This window comes from Bubalus kerabau, chromosome 20 (assembly GCF_029407905.1).
Source record: "Bubalus kerabau isolate K-KA32 ecotype Philippines breed swamp buffalo chromosome 20, PCC_UOA_SB_1v2, whole genome shotgun sequence".
Taxonomy (NCBI): domain Eukaryota; kingdom Metazoa; phylum Chordata; class Mammalia; order Artiodactyla; family Bovidae; genus Bubalus; species Bubalus kerabau.
In genome coordinates this window covers 33055242-33081478 of record NC_073643.1, presented here as the reverse complement: position 1 = coordinate 33081478, position 26237 = coordinate 33055242, and the positions used below count along the sequence as shown (strand labels likewise).

The 26237-nt window shown below is 38.9% G+C and overlaps 1 protein-coding gene across 1 annotated transcript in view; it reads right to left on the bottom strand.

The window, feature by feature from the left end:
- Positions 1-296: 296 nt before the first annotated feature.
- MDFIC2 (MyoD family inhibitor domain containing 2) overlaps positions 297-26237 on the bottom strand; it is a 111336-nt gene continuing 85395 nt past the window's right edge. The window contains exons 5-6 of the mRNA XM_055557315.1: positions 9592-9813; positions 297-880 (exon numbers count right to left, since the gene is read on the bottom strand). Coding sequence (XP_055413290.1) covers positions 621-880; positions 9592-9813 — 482 coding nt within the window. The 3' untranslated portion in view covers positions 297-620. The remainder of the gene's footprint in view (positions 881-9591; positions 9814-26237) is intronic.

The following is a 26237-nucleotide window of genomic DNA, read 5'->3' as shown; positions in this document are numbered from 1 at the left end:
TTCACTGGGTATGTCTTAGAGACATCTGTTGTAATTACAGGAACACGGTTTCTAATTCATTTAATTCCCTTTCCTACCTAAACTGTACATATAAGTGAATTTTAAGAGACTGTATAAATAAATTTTTAATTACAAAATGATGTTATACAATACATTATTAATAATAACCAACAATGCATAATGTTTATGCATGAGTCCATTAGAAAGACAAGCTAATGTATGTCAATTCTAAAAGAATGCACTAATTTGTCCTGAATTTGTGAATGAAGTTGAATCCATGATGCAAGCCAATGAGTGCAATAACACAGAATGGTTCTGCATGCTATTTTGCAGTCAAGAAACATCTTGTACCTATGGCATTTAAGAAGTATGTAAGATTTGTTCATCACATGTGATCAAGATCTGATTTTTCAGCGAGCCATGCGGTGGGGAAATTTGGAACAAGACCACTGAGTTGACAATACTAGCTTTTCCCCAGACAGGTGCAGAATAAAATGGTCTAGAGCATCCAAGAAATGTGTACAGTCCTTACATTTCAGCACATGAAAATCACAGGCTCATTGTCATGAAGTTTCCCCTGAGGGCCAAAAGGTCTGCCTGAACACGGTTCCTTTGTTGTGCTAACGATAACAAATTTCGGAAATCTCCATGGCCAGCTCCAGACAGTCGCTGGTCTCGTGACAAGATTCAAAAAGGCTGCAGTCAATGTCAGAGTTGCAGTTGCAGTCGTTCCGGGAGTGGCTTTCATCTGAGGTGTGATGGTACCTGAGAGAGGGGCAGCAAACATTGATACACACCGTTTCACACGTGTCTGGGAGCATCAGGAGACAGTCCAGAAACTGGCAGAACAGACAGGTGAGGATAAGGGAGGCGCAGTCCTCTGTGGAAAGAAGAAAGAAAGACAATTAAATGTGGCTCATCTGGGGATGCAGATGCAGGGCAAGCATGTGCAGTGGTGTGTTTGATAACTTTATAGCCGACTCTTAATTATTTATCTGTATTGGAGGTGATGTACACCGTTATTTTCTCAACTGCTCCCACCCCCTGTCCAGTACTCACTCTACTTAAGTAATTGCTTTATTAACTTCCTGAGCATTTCCTATTGATTCCACATAATCTGGTTATTTAAAGTGCTGTCCCTTTTCTAAACTCCTATATTTACATTGTGTATAGAGGTGCTGGGAAGTTGCACAATTAGCTACCTCTCTTGAAACCTTGCAGTGGTCTGGAAAAGAGCAAGTCCTCCTCAAGTGCTGGGAGCTTTCAGGAGCAATTAGATTTGGGGACAAGGAGAGACCATCCACATTTCTGGCTTCTCGTCACAAGGCTTTTTTATTTGTTTGATGTGGATTCCAGTAAATCTGCCACACCCATATTCAGTGCCAGTGAAAAGCACATTTCAAAACCTAACATAAATTACTTTTTAAATAATCGTAGTTGTTTGTGGTAGTATATTATTTTTAAGCCCTGTCTCATTTTTCCTCCAGGAGATCAGCGAGGAATCAACCTTGATTTTATATAGTTAAATGAAATACATCATCATATACACCTAAAATGGTATAAATCTTATCAGTCCTATGTAAGAAAACTGTTTTAGAAATTTGCTATGCAGACTTGTAAAAATATGAAAAGTATCTCTAAGGCATCGAAGGTAATTGGTAATTCTAGCCAAGCAGCTGTGATGGGTTATGGATTATTTTTGTTTGTTTGCTTCTATAAAGGAAATTAGTTAGAAGATGAAGTAGTTCTTTTGTTAAAATTATAACTTCTTTCCTTTTCTTTCTTCATTCTTCCTCCCTCCTTCTTTTTTTTTTTTTTAAGTTAAGAAAGTCTCAAAAACATGTAAGAGTTTTTAAAAAGGGTAGGTAAGTGTTCATATGATATATCATCTAATTAATTAAAATCAGTATACTGAAGACTGCTGATGGTTGAAAGTAACATTTTAGTGTGAACTGGGGAAAATTCCCCTCTCCTAATGGGCGTATCAGTCAATTAACATTATTACACTTTTGTAATCTATTTTTCCTCCATTAAGAATGTTAGTAATCTTTGGTCTTCAGACTTCAGTTGACTGACTACACAAGCCTGCAAATTCTGCTTTCTGCATCATCTGCCAGTGCTGTCTAAGTGTTTTTAGGTCCCCATCCATTGACTTCTTAAGAATGTCTTCCGGAAAACTTTTTTCTGTTATTCATAACAGAACTGCTCTTCTGTTGCGCAACACTGCTTAGTGTTTAAGAGAAGGGAGAACATGGAAATTCTCTGAAAGGGAACAAATATTTTAAATACACTCATTCTAATTTATTTAAAAATATCTATATATAAAGGTCTAAAATGAGTTCTGCATACAGATAAACAAAAATCTTCCTTCATCCCTCAGTCCCTCCTGCCCTCTCCCCAGCCTCTCACCCTCTGATTCTTTCTTCCCAGTAAGACAGAGTGGTAAAGAACCAGGCCATAACTTTTATGACCACTTTAATTGCTATATATTGTTGCAGGTGCTGTGGCCATTACTCAGTATTTATAGTTTAGGTGGCCTATTTCATAATACGTCTATGGTGTGTGTACTCATCTCTCTGCCAGACAGGGTGTATTTTTATTCCCTTAGAGCCAGCTTCTAGCATGTGGCCAACTCACCCATAGGTCACAAGTCACTACAAATCACCCACAAAAATTCATCAGTGAGTGAGTGCCGTTCATAGACTATTCTCAGTATGCATTTCTGAAGAGGGCGTGTTGGTGGTCAAAGATCTTGGGCATAAAGCCTCATCACTTTTTTTTTTTTTTTTAATGCCAAGACTGCTGCTCTAGCAGCCCCTGGTAAAGAAGAGACTCTCAGGAGAAAATATTCCAAGCAAATGCTCCCTGATCTCTTAGACTGGAGAATCAGAGACTTACTCAGGTCTGTGACCATATAAAAATAATTTACCCACCAGATCCTGTCATTTGTAAGTATTACAAGACTCAAAGTTTGGTTTAGAAATAAGTCAGGTTGGGTGCAGGGTGTCCTCTGGGGATGGGAGCTGGTATTTCCTATCAGAGTGTGAAAACCTGTTTGTGAAATGGCCTTGTAATTTCCTGTGGGTATATAACTGGTTTGAATCCTCTTGCCAACATCTCCTCAAGTTGTCAGACCCTGGAGGTCTCTGCTTCTGATGTACACCATAGATTTTATGTATAATATTATATATATATATATATATATATATATTGTACTATATATATATTGACCTAATCTTTTGGGCAAGCTGGCATTTGTTTCCTTCCTTATCTCTATCTTGCACTTGAGAATAGAGCCCATTATTCTTTTTCTGTTTATAAGTCAGTCCTTTTTATTTGGTTATAAAAGGCAGAGCCTCTAGCCCAGAAAAACACAGCAATATTAATGAATTGAAAACAGATTTTCCCCCCCACTTTCAAGTGTGTTCCACACAGTTCCTAAAAAACGTATTAAATAATTCTGCATGATCAGGGGAAACTGTTTTGCGTATGGTCCATTTTTGTTTGCACAAAAGTAGCGTAAGCAGTTCAGGGGAAAAGTCTCAACTGTTTGAAAAGAGAATTGGACTTTCCATTCTCCTGAATGGGTCTATTTTCCTTTGCCTGCAGTATTCCTTAGGACTTTAATGTTGCATGAACTTGATGTTCCATAGCCTATCATTAGCACTCCTCGTGGCCAATCTCAAGTATCATGACCTCGTGCCCAGCATCCATCCAGCCACCTGCGTCTCATCTCATCTGCACTGTGTTCAGAACATCTCTCACTTAGCAAGGCCACCTTGCATCATGGAGCTCCCTCTTTCCCACATTCCACAAACCTGTCTCTTCCCTAATTTTATCTTGTGAATGGCTCCTGAATGCACATATGAATTGCCTCAAAGCTGCACCTCATTCCTCTCATTTTTCTTTTCCTCATCATACCCTCTCCACCCAATTCTCTCCTGAGTTTCACTGATTTCCTTGCAGAGTCCTATTTGAAATTCGTCAGCCTCTGTCCACTATCTTAGCTGTAGCCACTATCAGGTCCATGGTAACAGCCTCCTGTCCAGGACACTGCTTCCACATGAGCCCACCTCAAATTCATTAGCCCTTGTGATATTTAAAATCATAAATTAGAACATCTCACTCTCCCTTTAGAAGTAGGTCCTAAATCCTTACCTCAGGCTACAAAGCTCTCTGCTTTGAATCTTCTCTTTGGTTTTATCTTCTTCCAAATGCCCTTCTCTCTGTGGCTTCTGCTGGTGCCACTTACTTCTGTTTTGTCTACTAATAGTTACTAGTGGCTGAGGAGCTAATGTGCATACTGATGATCTACTGGTAACTAGGAGGGACCAAAAGAAGAGGTGGCAGAGCTTTCCTATTATTGCTAATTTCCTCACTTGACTTTTCAGCTCTCTTCATACCTTTGCGGCACATTCCTTACGTATTAAATTCCTTTTATTGACCTACCTGGCATCACAGCGTAGGCTCCGCATGTTGCTGTCAGGATACCCATCTCATTTCTCACTTCTTCCTTCCTTAAACCTGAGTTAAAGGAGATCTGAGACCTGCAGGCCATTCAGCCGAATGTGGTATTTGCCTTTGAGCAAGAAGCCATGACAAAAACCCTCTTAGGGTGCTTTTATTTCCTCTTAGGGTGCTTTTATTTCCTCTTTTGGAGAAGGCAATGGCACCCCACTCCAGTACTCTTGCCTGGAAAATCCCATGGATGGAGGAGCCTGGAAGGCTGCAGTCCATGGGGTCGCTGAGGGTCAGACATGACTGAACGACTTCACTTTCACTTTTCACTTCATGCATCGAAGAAGGAAATGGCAACCCACTCCAGTGTTCTTGCCTGGAGAATCCCAGGGACGGGGAAGCCTGGTGGGCTGCCGTCTATGGGGTCGCACAGAGTCGGACACGACTGAAGTGACTTAGCAGCAGCATTTCCTCTTTACTTTCACCCCTAGGGTGCATGGAGGATGTGAAGACTGTGAAGTGCTAAGTGATACTCTTATGATCCTGAAGGACTACTGCAGCCTCTGGACCATTCCAAATGTAATTAGAATATTGGCTGTTTAAGGGGGAGAATCTGTTTCTGTTTTATATATGCATTCATTTGTATTACTTTTGGTTCCACATATCAAGTTTGTCTTTCTCTGCCTGACTTACTTCACTAAGCATAATATTCTGTAGTTCCATCTACGTTCTTGCAAGTGCCAGCATTTCATTCTTTTTTATGATTGAGTAGTATTCCCTTGTACAGGTACACCATATCTTAACGTGGTTGCTAAAGTGGAGATAGAAAGGGGGGCAAATTAGGGGTATGGGCTTCACAGATACAAACTACAGTATATAAAATAGGTAAGCAACAAGGATGTACAGTACAGCACAGGAAATCATACTTGTTATTTTATAATAACCTATAGTAGAGTATCGGAGAAGGCAATGGCATCCCACTCCAGTACTCTTGCCTGGAAAATCCCATGGACGGAGGAGCCTGGTGGGCTGCAGTCCATGGGGTCGCTGGGAGTCGAGCACGACTGGGCGACTTCACTTTCACTTTTCACTTTCATGCATTGGAGAAGGAAATGGTAACCCACTCCAGTGTTCTTGCCTGGAGAATCCCAGGGCCGGGGAGCCTGGTGGGCTGCCGTCTATGGGGTCGCACAGAGTCGGACACGACTGAAGCGACTTAGCAGCAGCAGCAGCATAGTAGAGTATAATCTGCAAAAATACTGAGTCACTATGCTATATACTTGAAGCTAACACAGTCCTGGAAATCAAGCATACTTCACATTTAAAGAGGCAGGGAACTCCCCTCATGGTCCAGTTGTTAAGATTCTGCACTTCCAATGCAGGGGACACAGGTTTGATCCCTGGTCAGGGAACTTAGAATCCCACATGCTGTACCACATGGCCAAAAAATAAAAAAAAAAAATATGGGAGAAAAAGAGAGGCAGAATCTGCCTCATTAGAAAAGATCATATTTAGTTAAAAAGGAGACGGTAACAGTGCAAAGGAATTTCCACTAGTGTACCTGAGGTCAGTCCCTCACTCACGATCCTGTCCTCTCTGAGTTTGCCCTTCTAGCTGTCGTTCTTGCCACCACCATGTCTGGAATCAGGAGGAGGGCGGAACCAGAGGTGGCTGTAGCTGCCCTCTCTGGTCCCTGTCACACTTCTCAACTCCAGAAGCATAGCTCCGGCATCTTTGGGAATCATTTTCCAAAGTGGCAAGGACATGATTTTAAAAAATACAGATTAAAAAAATAATCCTATCCTCTTCTCCCAAAACAAAATTAAAAACAAAAACAAAGCAAAGGACAAGATGAACCTCATCCAAACGGCATATTCTGGTACATTATGGTTAGTGTTCTGTCACCGAGAGAACTTGGCGTTAATAACAAGATTCATGACATGGTGGCTCCAACTGGTTACTGGAAGTTTTGGGTTCAAAAGTATAAAAATTGGTTCCCACTCCCCCAACATTAAGTTCTTCAAAAAAGTCTGTAATGCAGAATGGAAATAGATAAAGTGTGACTGCCTTTCTCTAGCTGGGGTATCATCCCTGATTTTATCAATTTTAATAACTACTTAAATATGTCAAGATCTATTTAAGTTCAGACAAGCACAACTAACATTCAAGTTAGTTCTTTAGAACTAGAATGACTAGATTTGGGTGATACTTAGTAAATTTGTGCTTATGTTTTTTTCTGAGCAAATGAACTGAAATAATTATAAAATTGAAACATTTTATAAGGTGACACTATTGCATTTAATTGTATGAAATTTACAGTGTAGAAAATGTAATCATTTTATTCAGTAGTCCATGGTGTAATTAAGACTATTCTTTTGAGGTGTCTTATATTTATGATTTTCCTCTTCCACTTGGATGAGACACCTCAGATTCAAAATTATACATCCATTAGGTATATTCTCAGGATTCTTTTTAAGCAGCCTGTTTTCTCATAGTATGTATATCCCTGGTTTTATCATCCACCGGGATGCTTGTACAGTCAGATCATAGAAGCAGAAGCACAGATAGTGCTCTGGACTTCTCCCCTTTTCTCCAGGAATGGGACCACACAGATGAGCCATGATTTAATAATAATGTCGCAGCACATAGTGTGTGATGCGCAGTAAAGATCCTTCTTAAATTCCCATCAGTGCACACACCATGAACTGTGCTAATGGATGAAGCACATTTTACAAAATCTGCATGTGTGAGGCTTCTCCATCCTTGTTTTAAGTGGGGAAATGTATATAAATAATAGATATTAGCAATTAAGCATCCATTCCTATGCACTCATTTATATATTTGAAAATAAATTAACCACAAACTACATGAAAGTGGACGCAGTCTTCTCTTTTCCCTTCTGTTTCCCCTGCTGTTCCTGAAAGATATTTCTGTATTTATCTCAGTATGAACAATGACCCCAGCTCTCAATTTCTGCATCCTTAAATTAATTACTATCAAAATTTCCTAAAATGAAGTGAATCTGATTTAACTGTTTTAGTTCCTTGATGTTTGCTGTCCAGGATAATAAGAGTTTCTTCACACTGTTTGTGGGCCCTTGTCTGGATGTTTTACTGTCTTTTAACCAGATACCAAAAGTGCTTAGCTTGGTAGGGAGGTTTTTTTTTTTTTTTTACAGCTAGGGAAATGAAGGGTAAACTATTACCTAGGCTGTTAGCTTAATATTGGAATTTCCTGGGCCACAGTATCCTTGGTCCAGGCCTTAACAAGACAGTCTAATTCAGTGGTCTTCATGAATCTCCTTTGCTCTTTTGCAGAGTGAATAGTTTTTTTCCTACATGAGGCACCAGAGTAGGGTTGCCATTTTAACAGAATAGTCATTTGCGTCTTCCCTGAGAATACAAGGGTTCAGGCAACATGCTGACTGCATTGGCCTTCTCATTCTGCCAAGATACCTGATAAGACAGGTCAGAGTGTTTCTGCTATACGTGTGTGTGTGTGGATACATATAATGGGAATTCCTGATTCTGGAATCATTACAAGAGCTGTGTAACGCTGACATGATTTGACAGAATTTTTTAGTGTCAAAATGCTGAGAATGCTGTTGTATTGCCTGTTTTCTTGATTAGCACCAAGCTCTAACAAAACAAGAAATATGGACATCATCTTGACTCAAGGTCATAACCTGGCAGTCTACAGGCCAGAGTTAGCCAAAATCCATGTCTCGTTGTGAGTATCTGGGGCTTCATAAAGGAAGCTGGCAACATCATAAGTGTTGCCAACACTTACAAATTGAGAGGTTGCGTGTAACATTCTAGGTCTGGCAACTCTGAACCTCTTTTTCCTTCTGGCAACAATTAGTTGGAGCTGAGTAGAGGCGGTGCTCTTTACCTTGCCATAATAGTCACCAATGCCTGTTGTTTATCTCCATGCTTCATTATTCACATTATCATCTGGCAACTGCATTTGCAGGAGATCCTGTCTGTAGCTTCTGGTCCAAGCATCCATGACATTTTCACAAGATCATATATAACATGTATTAGAAATCTTTTCCTTACTTTTTAAAACCATAATCATAATAAAAGCAAAAATTAGACACCCATTATGTGATAGACTTTGGGATGTTTTACCCATGCTGTTTCATTTGATCTTCAAAACACCGTATGGCATGTTACTAGCACCATTATATAACTGAAAGTCTGAGATTCATAGGTGGTAAAACTTTATCCAGTTTTATACAGTGAATAAATTTGAGTCAGGAATTAAACTGATGTGATTTCAAAGTTCCTGTTATACAGAGTTCATTTCATTTTTTGTCTTATTTTGAAAGGCAAATATGAATTTAAATATAGACCAGAAACTATACCCTGTTATGTTTTCCTTTGAGAAACTTCGAGTTTTCCTTAAATGCAAATATCAATATGGAATATTATAAAGCTCTTGAGTGATTTGCATCTTCTGTAAAGGTCACTGCAAAGTTAGCCTGACTAAAATTCCATATGTCTTAGTCTGAAGTCCATTACTTTGAACTTGACTATGCTGATCATTTAACATCAGCTCAGTTTGAAATTGGTTTTGCAAATGAAACATGCCTCTTATGTCATACATCGAGATGGTTTTGTAGCTTTGCACTGATTCAAATGTCTAGGAGGTAGTGTTACCAGAGGAACCAACCTTTTCCCACAGGCTGCTGATGTCAGCATCCTTATAGTTAAAGAAGTTTATTTTTACACTTTTTCAACTTTTTGATACTATTCCACTCTGCCTTCTTCTCCTCTCAGTCCTCTCAGTCTAGACTCAAAGGTTGAATAGTTCCAGATCCAAGAAGAGAAAAAAATTGGCCATTTAAAAAATTTACTTAATAACTCCATAGCCAGGATGATTATACCTCACTCAAGCTATTTAAAACACTTTGCCTCAGACTCCTACCTTGGAGAGCAAACAACCTGCCAAGCACCTCGTAATTGCAAGGTGACCTTGACATGTGTCATTCACCAGAGTTTTCAAATCAAAGTCTTCCTGTTTAATATTCATAAAGACTTTTTTTTCCCCCTAACAGCATATGTGATGATTTTCCAGGGGCTGGGGGTTGGGGAGCTTTATTTAGAGATGGGTTGATTGTGAGAAACATACCATCAGTGTCTCTCGGATGAACTGAAGTATCAGTTTGGAGGTAGGAAAATTTCGTTTGGCTTTCTTCAAGGGAGGACAGTGATATGCTGGATTCTGACAGTTTTTTCTCACTGGGGGTTTCCTTGGCTGGTCCATCTGTGATATTGAATTCGGATACTGAATTTATAACGATAGCATTAATGGCTTTCTGGTCTGCCTGCTTTTCATTTGTGAGTTGCACATCTAGATGAAAAAAGAAAACACACATACAGACACCCGCTGTAGTTGACATGACCTAGGGATCCAAAGATGGATGTTTGCGGACAAATCCCCATTCTAGACTTTTCTAAGATTAAAATATTATTTGAAAGTATGCAACGTTATTGAATAGGATTATTTTGAATGAAAATATATGTAAGAATAAACGTGTAATAATTATACAATTTAAAACACATGGCAATTTTCACATTTCATGGTAATTGGTAACACTAATTTCCATGGTGGTTTTTGTAGTAATGGGTGGGAGAAGCAAGGTGTTCATTCACTAGAATTAACAAAAATCTCATAAAATGTTGTCAGCTTATTGTCATAATGTGTTGTGAATCTCAGAAGTAGTATTGGGTTAGCCAAGAAGTTGGTTTGGGTTATTCTCTAACATCTCATGGAGAAACCTAAATGAACTTTTTGGCCAATAAAAGGATTTTTAAACGCTGGACAGTACTGTTTAATAATGTGTATGATCTCAATCAAGTTGTTGCATTCCTTTGTCTTTACAGACCTCAGTTTCCTTCCCTGTATAAGAAAAGGGATCACACATAACCAGCCTATAAGCTCATTTCCATGTCTGCCTTGAAGACTCTTGGGTTGCCAGTCTTTTCTCTGCTTTGCCATTTGTTAGGTCCTTATAAAGGTGATAGTCTTTCTTTGTGGCTTTGAGAGTGTACTTCTTGGGGAACAGGCTTTTATTTCCATGTAACAACCTGGGAGGGAATGTCTAGCAAGCTCTTTGACTGAGATCCTGGTTTGGAGAGAAACAGGGGAGGCTGAGAAGACCTAGATGCTTCATGTGGTTCACAACTCCCATGTTTGTTTACTTATTCCCACATAATAATTGAGGGTGTTAGCACTGGGCTGGGCCCTCAGAATTCAGTGCTGCCTAACTGGGGCTGCCCTGGGGGTTCAGACAATAAAGAATCTTCCTGCAATGCAGGAGACCCAGGGTCAATCCCTGGGTCAGGAAGATCCCCTGGAGAAGGGAATAGCAATCCATTCCAGTATTCTTGCCTGGAGAATCCCCTGGACAGAGAAGCCTGGTGGGCTACAGTCCATGGGGTCGCAGAGAGTGAGACATGACTGAGTGACTAACGCAACAGAGGTATGGTCACTGGCTTTTAGAAATGTCGAACAAATTAGCAATGCAGTAAAATGTTGAGGAGCGTACAACAGAAGCATACCACAAAATCAGGTTAGAGAAAGAGACCAGACAGGGTAGTGGTGCAGTTAATGTATAGCTTAACTGCACCAGTGAAGTGATCCAGAGATGCAGAGAAGGGTTAACAGATGTGAAACACACATACCTCCAGACTGATTCCCAGGGACTTCTCCAGACCTCAACAAGCACCAGTCCTGGGGATCCGGCAGCACTATTGGGAGGTAGTGAAGATGCTTTCTGGAGGATTTCCTTTTCCATCACTAGCCCAGTCCCTGATTGAGTAATGCTCACTGAGTGACTGAAATCAATAAAAGAGTTGGCAACCTGGTTTAATTTTGCTGTGGTTAGGCAGCTCAGTGCAGGAAGTATCTTCTTGCCAACTCCATTGTCATTGTCCTTTCAGAAGTTGCTTTTTGGTTTGAAGCAGATGAAAATCTCTACTTGATCCTACCTGCTAGGACGGGGGTTCCTAGACCTATCTACAGAGTAGAATCATCTTGGAAATCTTTTAAAACTTGGAAATATTTTAAAGATCAGGCATCCCCTCTATCCCTTTAACAGATTGGATTACAGTTCCTCAGAGATTTTGGAAGCTCCCCAGGAGATTCCAACATGCTGACAAGTTTGGGAACCACTGCCATAGTGACCTTCTGCTTTTGAGAGTGGAAAAAGGAGAGGACAGCCTACTGATAGGTACATCAGTGATTTTCAGAAGCTAATTTTGAAACAGTTGCTCTCCAAAGGCTCCTAACTTGTGTGAGAGCTGACACTATTGCACACACAGTTGTCTTCAGCCTTTTTTGTTTCTTTCTGAGCCTCCAAATAGACTTGACTTTCAACAGTGCTTAATTTTTATTTTCTGTCTCTTATGCTCTTGGCTTTAAATCTCTTAGATGCAGTTTGATTCACATTAAAAGGGACTGGCAGAAACAGGTTCTGGAAAACATCTATTGTTGGTAGCATTTAATGTAATATCAACCTAGGCAGCAAAAACCAGAGACATCATTTTGACTACAAAGGTACATATAGTCAAAGCTATGGTTTTTCTAGTAATCATATATGGATGTGAGAGTTGGGCCACAAAAGAAGGCTAAGCATTGCAGAATTTATGCTTTCTAACTGTGGTGCTAGAGAGGACTCTTGAGAGTCCCTTAGACAGCTAGGAGATCAAACCAGTCAATCCTAAAAGAAATCAACTCTGAATATACATTGGAAGGATTGATACTGAAACTGAAGCTCCAATACTTTGGGCACCTAATGCAAAGAGCCGACTCACTGTAAAAGACTGTCATGCTGGGAAAAACTGATGGCAAGAGGAGAAGTGACGGAGAATGAGTTAGTTGGATAACATCACAGACTCAATGGACATGAGTTTGAGCAAACTCAGGGAAATAGTGAAGGACAGGGAAACCTGGTTTGCTGCAGTCCATGGCGCTAAGAGTCGGACACAACTTCACTTTCACTTTTCACTTTCATGCATTGGAGAAGGAAATGGCAAGCCACTCCAGTGTTCTTGCCTGGAGAATCCCAGGGATGGGGGAGCCTGGTGGGCTTCCATCTATGGGGTCGCACAGAGTCGGATACGACTGAAGTGACTTAGCAGCAGCAGCAGCAGCAGCATGGGGTTGCAAAGAGTTGGATACAACTTAGCAACTGAATAACAGTAATAACAATGTAATATTGAATTGATAGAATTAGCTCAACAGATTGAGAAACTCTTGGATTCTAACTCAGGAGAGATTCATGGATTTAAGATAATGATGATAATGATAAAAAAGAATAGTTTATTTTTCTTACTTGGATATCAAAGTGTCGACTAACCACCTATGATCACAAATAGTCATTCAAATTATGCCTTCAGTACTCTGAGAAGTACTGACATTTGGGGCCGGATAATTCTTTGTCACAGGGAAATTATAGAATGTTTAGCAACATCCCAGTCCTCTCCCTACGTGATGCCAGTAACACCAATTGCCCCAGGATACAATAAACAAAAATGTCTGTGGATGTTGCCAGATTTCCTCCCAGGGTTAAAATCATCCATTTTGAATACCAAACCACTGCCTTAAATGCACATGTGCACGCACGCATGCACACACACACACACACACACACACACACAGAAAATTGTATACATTTATGTCAAGTATTCTGTGTTACCACTATGTACCTTATTTAAGCATCACAAAGACACTAGGGGGCAGTTATTGTCAGCCTCCCAGAATACATGGGAAACGCATAAATTGGTACCCCAAGTTAACAGATGAATGAGTAAAGCCAAGGCTTAGAAAGTTTATTTAGATAAGTTGCCTGAGGCTTCCTTGTTAGTAAATGATAGAGCTGGGATTTGAACCCAGGCCGTTTGGATTCCAAAACCGTTGCTCTTATCCCTGTCTCTTTATATTACTCAATATTTCGTCCTATTTGTTCTTAGCTTTTCTCTGTCCTTCCTCACCACTGGGACTGCACATCAGCAAAACCCTTTTCACTCTAAATCCTTTGATGTGTCACCTACTGGAAATCAAGCCTTGCAAATAACATCACTTTATAGACATATCTCTCCCTCAGCAGTCTTTACAAAGCAGGACTACCTTCTCGCACATTAGGGAATCCTGCCTGTTTAGTTACAGCTGCTCTAACCTCAGGAAGAGCTGATAGATAACGAAACCTTGATGAGTATAGAGATTACAGCAGCTATTTACTTACAGAATTAATTAACAATCAGTGCAAATTATCACACGTAGTCAGGCAGCATGTAATGTAAATTGCTTTTGCACAAAGTAATTCAGTAACAAAAAAAGTTGGATAGAGGTTACTGGAATGTAAGAACATGCGGAGAATACAGTATACAGCCAAGTGGTATATGATTCTCTTTTTAATTTCTCGACACTTTTAAGTATAGCATTTTGAATCTAAGTGGTGTGCTACATTAAGCAACCATTTGGAGACACTGGGCTTGTACTGAGAGAATTTTATAGAGAAGTTAAGCTGCCATTCATAAAGTTATTTTAATTCTATATCTGTTTATATTTTTATTTTTTTCCACTCCCCAGTGGGAACTATCTGTTACTCATTAGAAAATCATCTGACAAACACACATTTCAGAACCCAGTCTGTTCAACCCAGAATTCTGACATCTGAAATGAGTCACAATTTTGGGTGAATGTTACTGACATCTTCCGTCTTTTGTAGATGGAGTGCTAACAATAATTTCTCCAGATTCCTTCTTTTGTGGTGTTATTTGACTTTGTACCCAAAGTATTACAAAGTAACATAAGCTAAAAGGAGAAACACATAAAAAGTGGTATCACATCTTCTGCAGAGAAAACTATTTTGGAATTAAATAAGGAATTTGTGAAACTATATTTGGGATGTTATACATAGTTCTTGACATTAACTTAGAGAAAATAATTTTTTTCAACAGGAAAAAGATCACAAAAATTAGGACAAAAATTAGAAGTTCATCTGTATTGGGGAAAAATATTAAAGTAGATACTAAAAGTCAAGGAAATAGAAAATTTCTGTTTGGGCTAGAAGTAATTGCAGAAGCAGTGGGAATAAATGTGAGTAACAGAGAAGACAGACAGTTAATTAATTTTTTATTACCACTGAGCAAATGTTATTAATTTAGTTCAATTAACATTTATTGAGTACCCACATGCAATGGATGAATCAATGTGAGAGGAGATGTTAATTTATTTATTTGAAGTTTTTAAGGAAACATTTTAATGATTTTCATTTTTGCTAATTGTGACTTTAGAATTTTTGCATTGGTGCATCTTCAGAGTTTATACATATATCTATACATATGTATATTCAAATTATGAGTATACTTATGAACTACTTATTCAAATTATCAATAAGTAGCATTACCCCCACCCTATCCCACAGGCACTCCTCTGATTCTCTTCTTGTTTTTTTCTTCCCTTCCACTCCCCTTTCTCTCTCTGGGTTTACTTCTTTGACAGACCTTTCGTATCTCTGTTACTAGTTTCTTTTTCCCCTTCCCATTCCTTCAATATTCCTCAAACTTTGTCCTTTTAGTTCCTTGCTTTGTTCCTTGGTCTTAATTCACACTCACAACTCATTTTCTTTGTGCAGTTGGTTACCAAATCTCTATGCAGTCAGTCAGCCAGGCACATAACTATGTGCCTAGATATGCTTGGGATTTCAGAGACTAAGAGCAAATAGTCTTGGTCCTCAAGAGACCCACAGTCATCACACATTGCAATCTCAGACATGCAGCTGACTACTGTATGTTTTATTTGAATTTCCAGCCAAATTATTACAAGTGTTTTGTCTCTTTCTACTTGGACTTTCATTCTCCTCCCTGAACTTGATATTTCTGAAGATCCCTGAAGAATTCACAATTTACTTTCTTTTTAAAGTATTGTCCTTTTGCTGATTTCTAAAACTTAAAGTATTCTTTGATTTGTTCCATCCCTCCACCTGGTGTAGTAGTAAAGAATCTGCCTGCCAACGTAGGAGGTGCAAGAGATGCGGGTTTGATCTCTGTGTTGGGATGATCCCCTGAAGTAGGAAATGGCAACCCCTCCAGTAATCTTGCCTGAAAAATTCCAGAGTGAGGTACCTGGTGAGCTACAGTCCATGGGGTTGCAAAGAGTGGAACATGACTAAGCAACTGAGCACACTCACCAAACACACACACGTGCGTCCTTCCATCACATTATTTACCAGTTCTTATTTGTTCTTCCTTCTAAATATCTCACAAGTCCATCTCTGTTTTTTCATTTGCAAACTACCAGTCAGGTTTAATCTTCTGTGCCCTTAATTCTGGATTCCAAGGCACACCTCAGAGGTTTCGCTGGTTCTGTTGCAAAAGACCACAGTGAAACAAATATCGCAGTAAAGCAGGTCATGTGAATCTTGCCTTCTCAGCGCATCTGAAAGTTATGTTTACATTATACTATAGTCTGTTAAGTGTGTAACAGCATTTTGTCTAAAAACACAAGGTACATACCTTACTTAAAAATCCTTCATTGCTCAAAAATGCTAAGCATCAGTGAGTTGTAATCTTTTTGTCATAGTCACCTCAAAGATCACTGATCACAGATTACCATAATAAATACAGCACAAATGAAAAAGTTTGAAATACTGTGAGAATACCCAGGTAAAGAACCTGCCTGCCACTACAGGAAATGTGAGACTCAGGTTCAATCCCTGGGTTGGAAGATCCCCTGGAGGAGGGCACAGCAACCCACTCCAGTATTCTTGCCTGGAGAATCCCATGGACAGAGGAGCCTGGCGGGTTACAGTCCATGAATACATAGAGTCGGACATGACTGAAGCAACCTAGCGCAACTTAGCACAGCATGCACTGAGGATTATTAAAATGTGACACAGAGACTTAAAGTGAGAAACTGCTGTTGGAAGAAGTGACTCTGATAGAATTATTTGATGCAAAGTTGCCATAGACCTGCTTCCTTGGTGGCTCAGATGGTAAAGAATCTGCCTGCAATGCAGGAGACCCAGGTTTGATCCCTGGGTTGGGAAGATCCCCTGGAGAAGGAAATGGCAACCCATTTCAATATTCTTGCCCGGAGAATCCCATGGATGGAGTATCCTGGTGGGCCACAGTCCATGGATGGCAAAGAGTTGGACACGACTGAGCAGCTAACACACTTTTCAATTTGTAAAAAATGCAGTATCTGGGAAGCACTATACAGCAAAGCAAAACAAAACAAGATTGGCCTATATTTCAGTACCATTGATCTCAACCATAATAGCAGCTCTCCCAAGACATCTTATACACTGTGATAAAAATGATATTATGAGCAATGTTCTCCTGATCATATTACTCATAAAAAAGCAAAACAAAGCACACACACATCATGCATACACACAAAATGTCAGTAGCTCTTTCCTTCCCATTCTCTTATTCTCAATGGCTTAACTCAGTTCTATTGACAAATAGCCTTTTGAAAAAAAGTAGCTTGCTTTTAAGTTTTCCTTCTGAGCAATAAACTCCAGAAGTCTCTATGAAAATTATTAGATAAGACTTTAAGGAAGGATGATTTTCATTTTAATTCTGCACCAAAAATTTAAGGTGAGTGTGCATTTCAAATATTTGGACTATTTTTTAAAGCTGTGATGATGAATTACATTTTCCTTTGGATTTAAATTGTCCTCTAACTTAGAATTTAGTACTGTGATTATCTGTAGTTGAAATCTGATCAAAACAGAGAAGTGACATTTGTAAGTATAAGTTACCAAGCCATTAACAAATGATTGCTAAGCTGACACTGTACAGGTAAGAAAAAAAGTTTCTCCCATAGTGTGTAAAGTTTGTAAAGTTCACACAAATGTCAGAAGTGATATCTTGTTGTTAGAATATATGAACTGTCTTCTCCACAGCTTGGTGGGTAATGACACAATACACAAAATAGAAAAAAGCATACATGATCACACATGGTGAAAAATTATTAGAAAGAGCTAGAATCATTTTCCTGATGTATAGAGCACTGTTTTTCTTAAACTGAGTTAAGTTTGAGATCTGATACTATGGTTAACGACAGAACGAAATGAGGACGATAAGGATTCCCTAGTAGTGACAAAAGTGTAATACAAGGTAACTGATACTTAAAGAAGTTGTATTTTAAAAACACACATTTTCTTTTTTCAAAGCTGAGTGGGGTAGTTTACTCAAGGTGAGAGTTGAAGGCTTCCTAAGTATCTCACCTTTTGAGATGAATGGCAGTCAGTAATTCATGGAATGTGCCATTGTTATATCCTGTTAGATAGGACCACATAAAATCTTATGTTCATTACCTCTGTTTTTTCAGTTCAGTTCAGTCACTCAGTTGTGTCCAACTCTTTTTGACCCCATGGACTGTAATATGCCAGGCCTCCCTGTCCATCACCAACTCCCAGAGTTTACTCAAACTCATGTCCATTGAGTCGGTGATGTCATCCAACCATCTTATCCTCTGTCGTCCCCGTCTCCTCCTGCCTTCAATCTTTTCCAGCATCAGAGTCTTAAATGAGTCAGTTCTTCATATCAGGTGGCCAAAGTACTGGAGTTTTTAATTTTTTTTTTGATGGGGGAGAAATAAATGAACTGAGTATATGGGATCTTCGTTTTCTTTAATTTTTCAGATGCCAATTCTGGTTAGATGTCCTTTAAAGACATTCAGGGTTTTTTTGTTTGTTTGTTTGTCTTTTTAAGACACTCAAGTAAAGCAGCAGTTTTATGTATTATTGTTTTGATTTGTCTTCTGCAGCGCTTCAACTAAAACTGTCTCAAAAAATATTAGATGAAATGTTTATCAAGGGCCATGACAAGAGGACATCTTAAGCCTTTTCAATCAGCCTTAGTAAATCGCTCTTTTAAAGAGAGAAAAAGCAAGCAATATCATTTCTCCAAATGTGATAGGGCTGACTGTTCAAGGTGAAAAGGATTCAGGGGGAAGAAAAAGTTTTAAGAGAAAATTGACCATGGCCCCGTCCTGGGTTTCCCTGCTGCCTGCAAAGCAACTTCAGTCTTAGGAGGCCGAAATGGAATTTTTGGCCTAATGCTTCTGGGTAATTACCTCTGTTTTCTGTTGGCCACAATACTTCGCACTGGTAGGCAGACATAGGCTAAGTGATATACTTTTATAGCTCGATCCTAAACTGTAGCAAGAGCAATTCAGTCCTAGAAAGTGGTTGAATCTTCTTTCAACATGAAAACAGTTTGCAATTATGAGTCTCCATTTCATTTTTATCCAGTTACTTTCAGTTTAATGTTAGTATAAAGTGTCTCAAGAAATAAAGATTATATTATCTTAGGGAAAGAATTGTATAAAGTTTTTATAGCTTGATGCACTTGGATTAGTAATAGGTTAAGAGCTCTGAAAAAATAAATGGAGCCAATCAGGCTATAAACTCATGTCTAATTGGTGTTGTATATACAGTTGATTTCTTTTCTTACTGTTTGTATTTAATTATAAATGTTAAAAATTAAATAATTATTCACAATTGTCGCTATTATGTTAAAGCCATCACAGTTTATCATCCCAACTATTTGAATGTCACTGAAAGTCTCTTACTTGCATTATCTCATTTGACGCTCACAACACTATTGTCAAGTATTATTATCACTATTATATGAATGAAGTAGATAGAGGGTCAGAGATTTTAATGGTTTGCCCAAGATTACCCGACTGGTAAGGGGCAGAGCTAGTACTTGAACTTATGCCTTGTAATTCCTATGACAGTCAAACTTTATTTTCACAAATTGCTTTATGAAACCAGGCACTCTAATATGAGATCAAGACACTTTTCTGAAGTATAACTCCTTTGTCCTTTGTGATTTCCCTCTCTAGGTGATCTTGCTGGTGTTTGATTATGAAGCATGCTATGTGATTGCCTAAAACCAGAATTCTTACAAATGATTGCGTTTTCCAAATTTATCCCTCAAAGACAAATGCAAGTGACATCTCATAGGTGAAGTTTCCTACAATACCCCCTACTCCAGCTGAAACTAATTGTTTCCTTTCGGAGCCTCCAGAGACCTGGGCAGGTATCCTCATTATATCCTATAGTTCTGTGTACAGTGGTTAGTTTTGGATGTATTTCTCTTCCCCTTTCTGCTGTGAGTTCCTTGCAGAAAATGCACCTCTATTTGTCTTTGATTTCCAGCACCTAGCACAGTGTCTGGCAAAAAACATGTGTTAAATTTCAGATGAAGGATGAATTGACTGACAGATTGAATGTGGGGTGTCTCAACTTTCAGTTGACAATTGACTCATTTTCCCTGGTACAGGCTTTTCTGATCACATCTTCTCTTGGCCTTCTTATCCCACTCTCAATATGCCAGTTGATCCTGGTGAAAGTCTAAAAATTCTCTCTTTTGTGCTAAAATAATATTGATTTTTATTTTGATGTGAACTCAGCATTTACATTTGTGTCTATAAAACTGTGAAGAATACAAAAAGACAAGCAAAATAAAATCCCCTGTAATTCTACCATTATTAACACATTTTATTTGCTTCACCAAAAGACAATAGAAATATCTGGTATATATATTTAGCATATGTGTCTATATATGCATCAGATTTATACTATGTAGTATGTATTCAGTTTAGAATATATATTAATGTAACTTTAATGTATTATTATATTATATATATGTATATTGTATATATAATAATATGTATGTATATATTGTATATAGTGCTTCCAAGATGTGTCACTCACTCTTCTAGAACTGTTGTTGGTATTAACTCGTTTAATACTAGAAGTAGTAGTAGTAGTGTTAGTTGCTCAGTCATGTCCAACTCTTTGCAGCCCCATGGATTGTAGCCCACCAGGCTCCTCTGTCCATGGGATTCTCCAGGCAAGAATACTGGAGTGGGTTGCCATTCCCTTCTCCAGGGGATCTTCCCAATCCAGGGATCGAATCTGGTCTTCTGCATTGCAGGCAGATTCTTTCCCCCTGAGTTACCATGGGGATGATACTAGTAGTACTTAACACTCATTTAATAGTACTTATTTAAGTCCTACTAGTATCATCCACACTCTTTGAATGAAGACCAAAGAGCACAAGGATATAAAGTAACTTACCCAAGGCCACCTATAAAAAACAGTGGAACTGCGATTGAAATTAAGGCACCAAGCCTACAGACCTATGTTTCTTACCATCATGCTGTATTCTCTGTCTAGATAGAGATTTAAAAAGAACATCCACCTTGATCAACATCAACATTTTATTGACTATATTATATATGTTACTGTTATATCATGAATATTTCTCTATATCCCGAAGATTATTTAAAAGCATACATCTCATCTCAGATGTTACCTCCTCAAAGAAGCCTTGCTGCCGCTACTGCTGCTAAGTCACTTCAGTCGTGTCTGACTCTGTGCGACCCCATAGATGGCAGCCCACCAGGTTCCGCCATCCCTGGGATTCTCCAGGCAAGAGCACTGGAGTGCGTTGCCATTTCCTTCTCCAATGCATGAAAGTGAAAAGTGAAAGTGAAGTCAGTCAGTCGTGTCCAACTCTTAGCGACCCCATGGACTGCAGCCCTCCAGGCTCCTCCGTCCATGGGATTTTCCAGGCAAGAGTACTGGAGTGGGTTGCCCTTGCCTTCTCCGCAAAGAAGCTTTACTTACACTAAATCTAAAGGAGTGATTCCCAGTTGGGTCAGATTTTGCCACCGAGGGGACGTTTGGCAATGGTTGGAGACATGTTTTACTGTCATGATTGGGATGAGTGCTTTCAGTGACTAGCGGCCAGGGATACTGCTAAATAAACATCCTGCAATGCACAGGAACCATCATAGCCCTCCCCCAACAAAAAAAGCCTGCACAAAGAATATGGTTTTCAATGTCAATAGTGCAGATGTTGAGAAATCCTTGTATAAAATAATCCCAAGCTTTCACCACCAGCAATTTCTATTATATCACTATTTTATTATCTGCATAGCACTTTCTATTTAGTTTAGCTTAGTCGCTCAGTTGTGTCCAATTCTTTCTGACCCCAGGGACTGCAGCATGCCATGCTTCCCTCTCCATCACCAGCTCCTGGAGCTTGCTCAAAATCATGTCCATCGAGTTGATGATGCCATCCAACTATCTGATCCTCTGTCGTCCCCTTCTCTTCCTGCCTTCGATCTTACCCATCATCAGGTCTTTTCCAGTGATTCAGTTCTTTGCATCAGGTGGCCAAAAGTACTGGAGTTTCATCCTTAGCTTCAGTCCTTCCAATGAACACCCAGGACTGGTCTTTAGGATGGACTGGTTTGATCTTCTTGAAGTCCAAGGGACTCTCAAGAGTCTTCTCCAACACCACAGTTCAAAACCATCAATTCTTCAGCTCTCAGCTCTCTACTACTTTCTATTACTCTAAAAATATTTTGCATGTGTACTTCTTTCCATGATTTTGTAGTGTACGTCTCTTCTACCCTTGACTGAAATATCACCTTTATGAAGGCTTTGTCTATATTTAATTGCAATCTCCTGAAAGGGTGCCTGGTACATAATAGGTACTTAATAAATAAGAAATCAAATAATGTATATCATTTCTTATGTGACATATCATAAAGCATTTAACAGTTCCACCATTCAATAAAAATGTAGATTCTTGACAATTTTTGCTATTATAAATATTCTTAAACATTTTCATGAATCTTTTCATATATCTATCTGTTTATATAGGTTGAAGTCATAAGTAGGGGCTTACTGAATTAATGGTGAAATTTCTAAAGCTTTTCATGTAATTTACTAATTGCCTTCCAAAAGGATCATGTCAATTTATACCCACACTGATAGTGATTGGGGGAAGTTTGCATACTTTTTTCTGGCTGACTCTAGGTTTTACCAATAAAATAATTTATTTTTATCAATTCGAGCGGAACTTTGAGCCAAGTCTTCGGTTTTCTATATCTGAAAAGACAGTCTTTCACTATCATGAGAAGTGCGAGATTTTTTTTTTTCATATTCACTGCCTTTCTGAAGAATTTTTGTTCCACAGCTAGATTCATGGGTAATTCTGAGCTCTCCTGCATTATATGGAATTAGACAGTGAAAGACATTCATTTAGGGTTTATATATCCGTAAACTTTTGTTGGAAAATATTTATTGGATGACTGATGGTTGGATTTGGTTTATTTAGCTGGTTCTTGCCTTTGTATCCTGAGGCCTCTGAGGTGAGATGGCGTTGACAGACTTTGAAGGATGCCCGTTGGCTTGTAGGTCTTGACAGGTTTGTACGCATCCATGACATGCCTGTATGAATGTAGGACAGGGATGTCATTTGTACAGAGAGCCTGGAGGCTGGAAGTCAAGCCACACTAGTGGAAGGGCAAGAGGTAACAGGAGAGAATAGTGGAGGAGCGAAGCACATGCGCATTTCCAGCTCCTCTGGCCCACTGTGTGTGCCCAGGGTATTGTGGCATCTGAGAAGCCTAAGTGGGGTCTGCGATCTGTTCCTTGTGGTATATTGGGTAGACGTTTAGCTCAGTGGTCTCCCTCCATATATATACACACACCTAATAGAGTACAGGGCTTCCCAGGTGGCACTAGTGGTAAAAATCCACCTGCCAATGCAGGAGATGTAAGAGACACAGGTTCGAACCCTGGGTCAGGAAGATCCCTGGAGGAGAGCATGGCCGTCCACTCCAGTATTCTTGCCTGGAGATTCCCAGGGACAGAGGAGGCTGGTGGGCTGCAGTCCATAGGGTTGCACAGAGTCGGACAGGACTGAAGCAACTTAGCAATAGAGTACAAGTCTATCCAATGCAGGTTAAAACAGCTATTTATATTTATTTTTTAAAGGAAATGCTCACATAATAGATATTTTGGTATATTTTTAGTGTATATAGTAATTAATATGGCAGCTTATATTTCTATTGTACGTGCCCCCGTGTGTGTGTGTGTGTGTGTGTGTATGTGTATATGTATGCCCAAGATGGGCTTGCTCATTCCCCCCACCTTTTTTTTTTTTTTTTAATAATAGTGGTTTACAAGAAAAACTTAGAGACTGCTGGTCTAAGTAACAGAGTGAGGTCAGCCCTCTCCATGCCCCTGCAGCTGAAGGAAAAGCCCTCTGGTTTGGCTTCCTGTGTGTACTGCGGGTGTGGCTGCTGGAGCTCGGGCAGCCACAGCAGCTGCAGCAGTGGCCTGAGTAGACTTTTCCTCTGAGTTTCTATAGTGGTAACAGGATTAACAGACTCTATTCTGGAAGCACTTGGGTGGCATAACACCTCCCAGCAGAACTATTCCTGACAAGGACGTGCAGATGGAAATGCATATTTATGTCACTTAAAGCCTACCAGAGACACAAGGATTTGAGCTATAACAATAAATAGAAAAAAAAAAAAATTCTCCAGCGTTTTTGGTAACCCATACTCAAGTGCATTGACGGTGCTTGGCGCAAGACCTATAGTTTGCTCCTTGTCCAAGCATAACGTATTCAGTACTAGCATGTGAAGGTAGCCTATTCGGAATATATTTTAGAATAGTTGGAACAAACTAGCACAAAGTCAGTTTACATTTCCAGGTCTTAAAAAAATAATAGGACAGTTCTATGGAGTGTTTGGACCATTTCAAGGAAAGAAGTCTTATTTTAAAAAGTCTCCACTTAATCCATGTATTAATCGTAATAGGTTTTAAAAATTTTCTCCATAGGCCAAATAGACACTGTGGTCATAGCTTCAAGTTTAAAATATTGTCTTTATAGCAATCCCTGGTACAACTTCTCTTAGCTTTCTTCTCAAACACCTCAGACAAGATAGAAAAGGAAAAATGCTTATGTCCATAAACTATGGGTTTGATTTTTCTGGGAAAAATTGATGCAACATATCAACTCATTAGAACTGAACTGAAGAATCCGATCAGTCTGGCACTTTGGCTAGGTCTGCTGAGAGGGAAATGAAGCATGTCTGTTCCTCCCCATCAGCACCCTCAGTCATGGTCCGGAAATGAATATTTTATATTAACTGGAAAATTGGTCTTCCCTCTCCTTTGAAGAGGTGTGCTTTTTGATCTGATTGGAGAGCTGTAGTTCTTTGCCACTCTAACCAATCCAGATATGATTTGTTGCAATAAACAGAAGATTTTCAAGCATTGTTTGAGGTTTTCATTAGATTACCTGAAGAACTCTGTGAAGAAAAGACAAGAAAATCTTAAGGAGGAAACGGAGGTGGAAAACCTGCAGGATAGATCCATAGGGACACAGTGAATTAAGAGATTCTGAAGATGTCAAAATTATGGCAGAGTTAAAATCTGCCTTAGGAGCAGTAAAACACAGAACTGACCCTACAGCAAGTCTCAGTAGTCATGTAGAGAGTAAATATGAACAACTCTCCCACAGTTTAAAAGTAAAGGACAGAGGATTAAAGTTGATAAAAAATGGTACTACATATAGAGGTCAGAGCACATAAGTCTCACCTAAGAGCTATAGTTTCCTAAAGAAACCAAAACAGTTTAAATACAGACTTTGCTTAAAGATAATCTTGATATGTATGTCTTGAGCAGAAACAATTTACAAGTGCAAACCTGTCTAAAATTTACTAAAAAGAGACCAACAATCCTGCAAAGTATTTTAACTTAAAATAAAAATATTCTTTCAAGCACCCAGGCAAGCAAAATTAGATCATATAAGAAAGAATTGTTCTTAAGTTGTCCCCAAATCATCTTTGTCCAAAGTCAAGTGTCATAAAACAGTGGTACAACTTTTTTTCTTTTTTAATTTGAGGGGAGATTAGGTCTTGACCATTTTATCCTCAATCAGTTTGTCTTTTCTGTGTGAAAAAGTATACTAGGGTGTTCTTATAATACTTCATCAGAAGAAGATACACTACTCTAAAGAAAACTAACAAAACTTTTTTTTTGAAAAAAAAAAAGGTATATTTTCACTTCCTAAGAAAGCAAGAACAAAGTTAGGAACCCAAGTTTTGAGGTGCTCTGGCAAGGAAAGAATGATAGTTGTCTTGAGAAATGATCAATGGTTACAAGTTTTAAATTCCAGTGAAAGCATTGAAGCAAATATCGTCATTCAAAACTAACTCTGATTGAAGGTGACAGAGCCAGAAACCAGGAAGTGTTTAGAAGTGTTTGGTCTCCTTATAGGATGGTATCTGGGTATAATTATAAAGCAACTTTTGCATTATTAATTTTTATTCTTCATTATGGCAGTTACCTGGAAATTGTACATAAGAAAGATTCTCAGATAAAACCTCCACTCACAAAAGTGTCTGAATTTTCCAAATGCTTGTAACGAGCATGAGTTTTCCAAATTTTCTGAATCTTTCAAGTTTTCTTAAATGAGCATTTTAATGCAAAATACTTTTGTAAAAGCTGAGAAAAATACATTTCTTCATTGAAAAAAATACTCCCTTTCAAAATGACCAATTAAAAATGGGGTTCTTTAAAATGAATGTTATAATGTCCTAATGTGATGATGTGGATTAGAATCCAAAGTAGTCAATGGAAACATTAGTGTCTGGAGTGGTCAGTATGCATGCATTGATAATTTTATTCCTTGAAAAGTGTTATAACTGTTTCCTTTGTTTAATGAAAGAATGATGAAGGCAAGTATTGTTATATCTTTATCTTTCAGTGATTCTCTAAAATATTTTCATAAAGAAAGGAGGAAGAGAGATTTCAGGCATTTTGAAGAAGACCCTGGAGCCAGTGAATGTTTGGATGAGGAACCCATCTCAGAACCATATGGGATGCTGAAGAACTCAGAAAATCAGGGCAGCGATCAGCAGTGTAAGTAATACAGCTG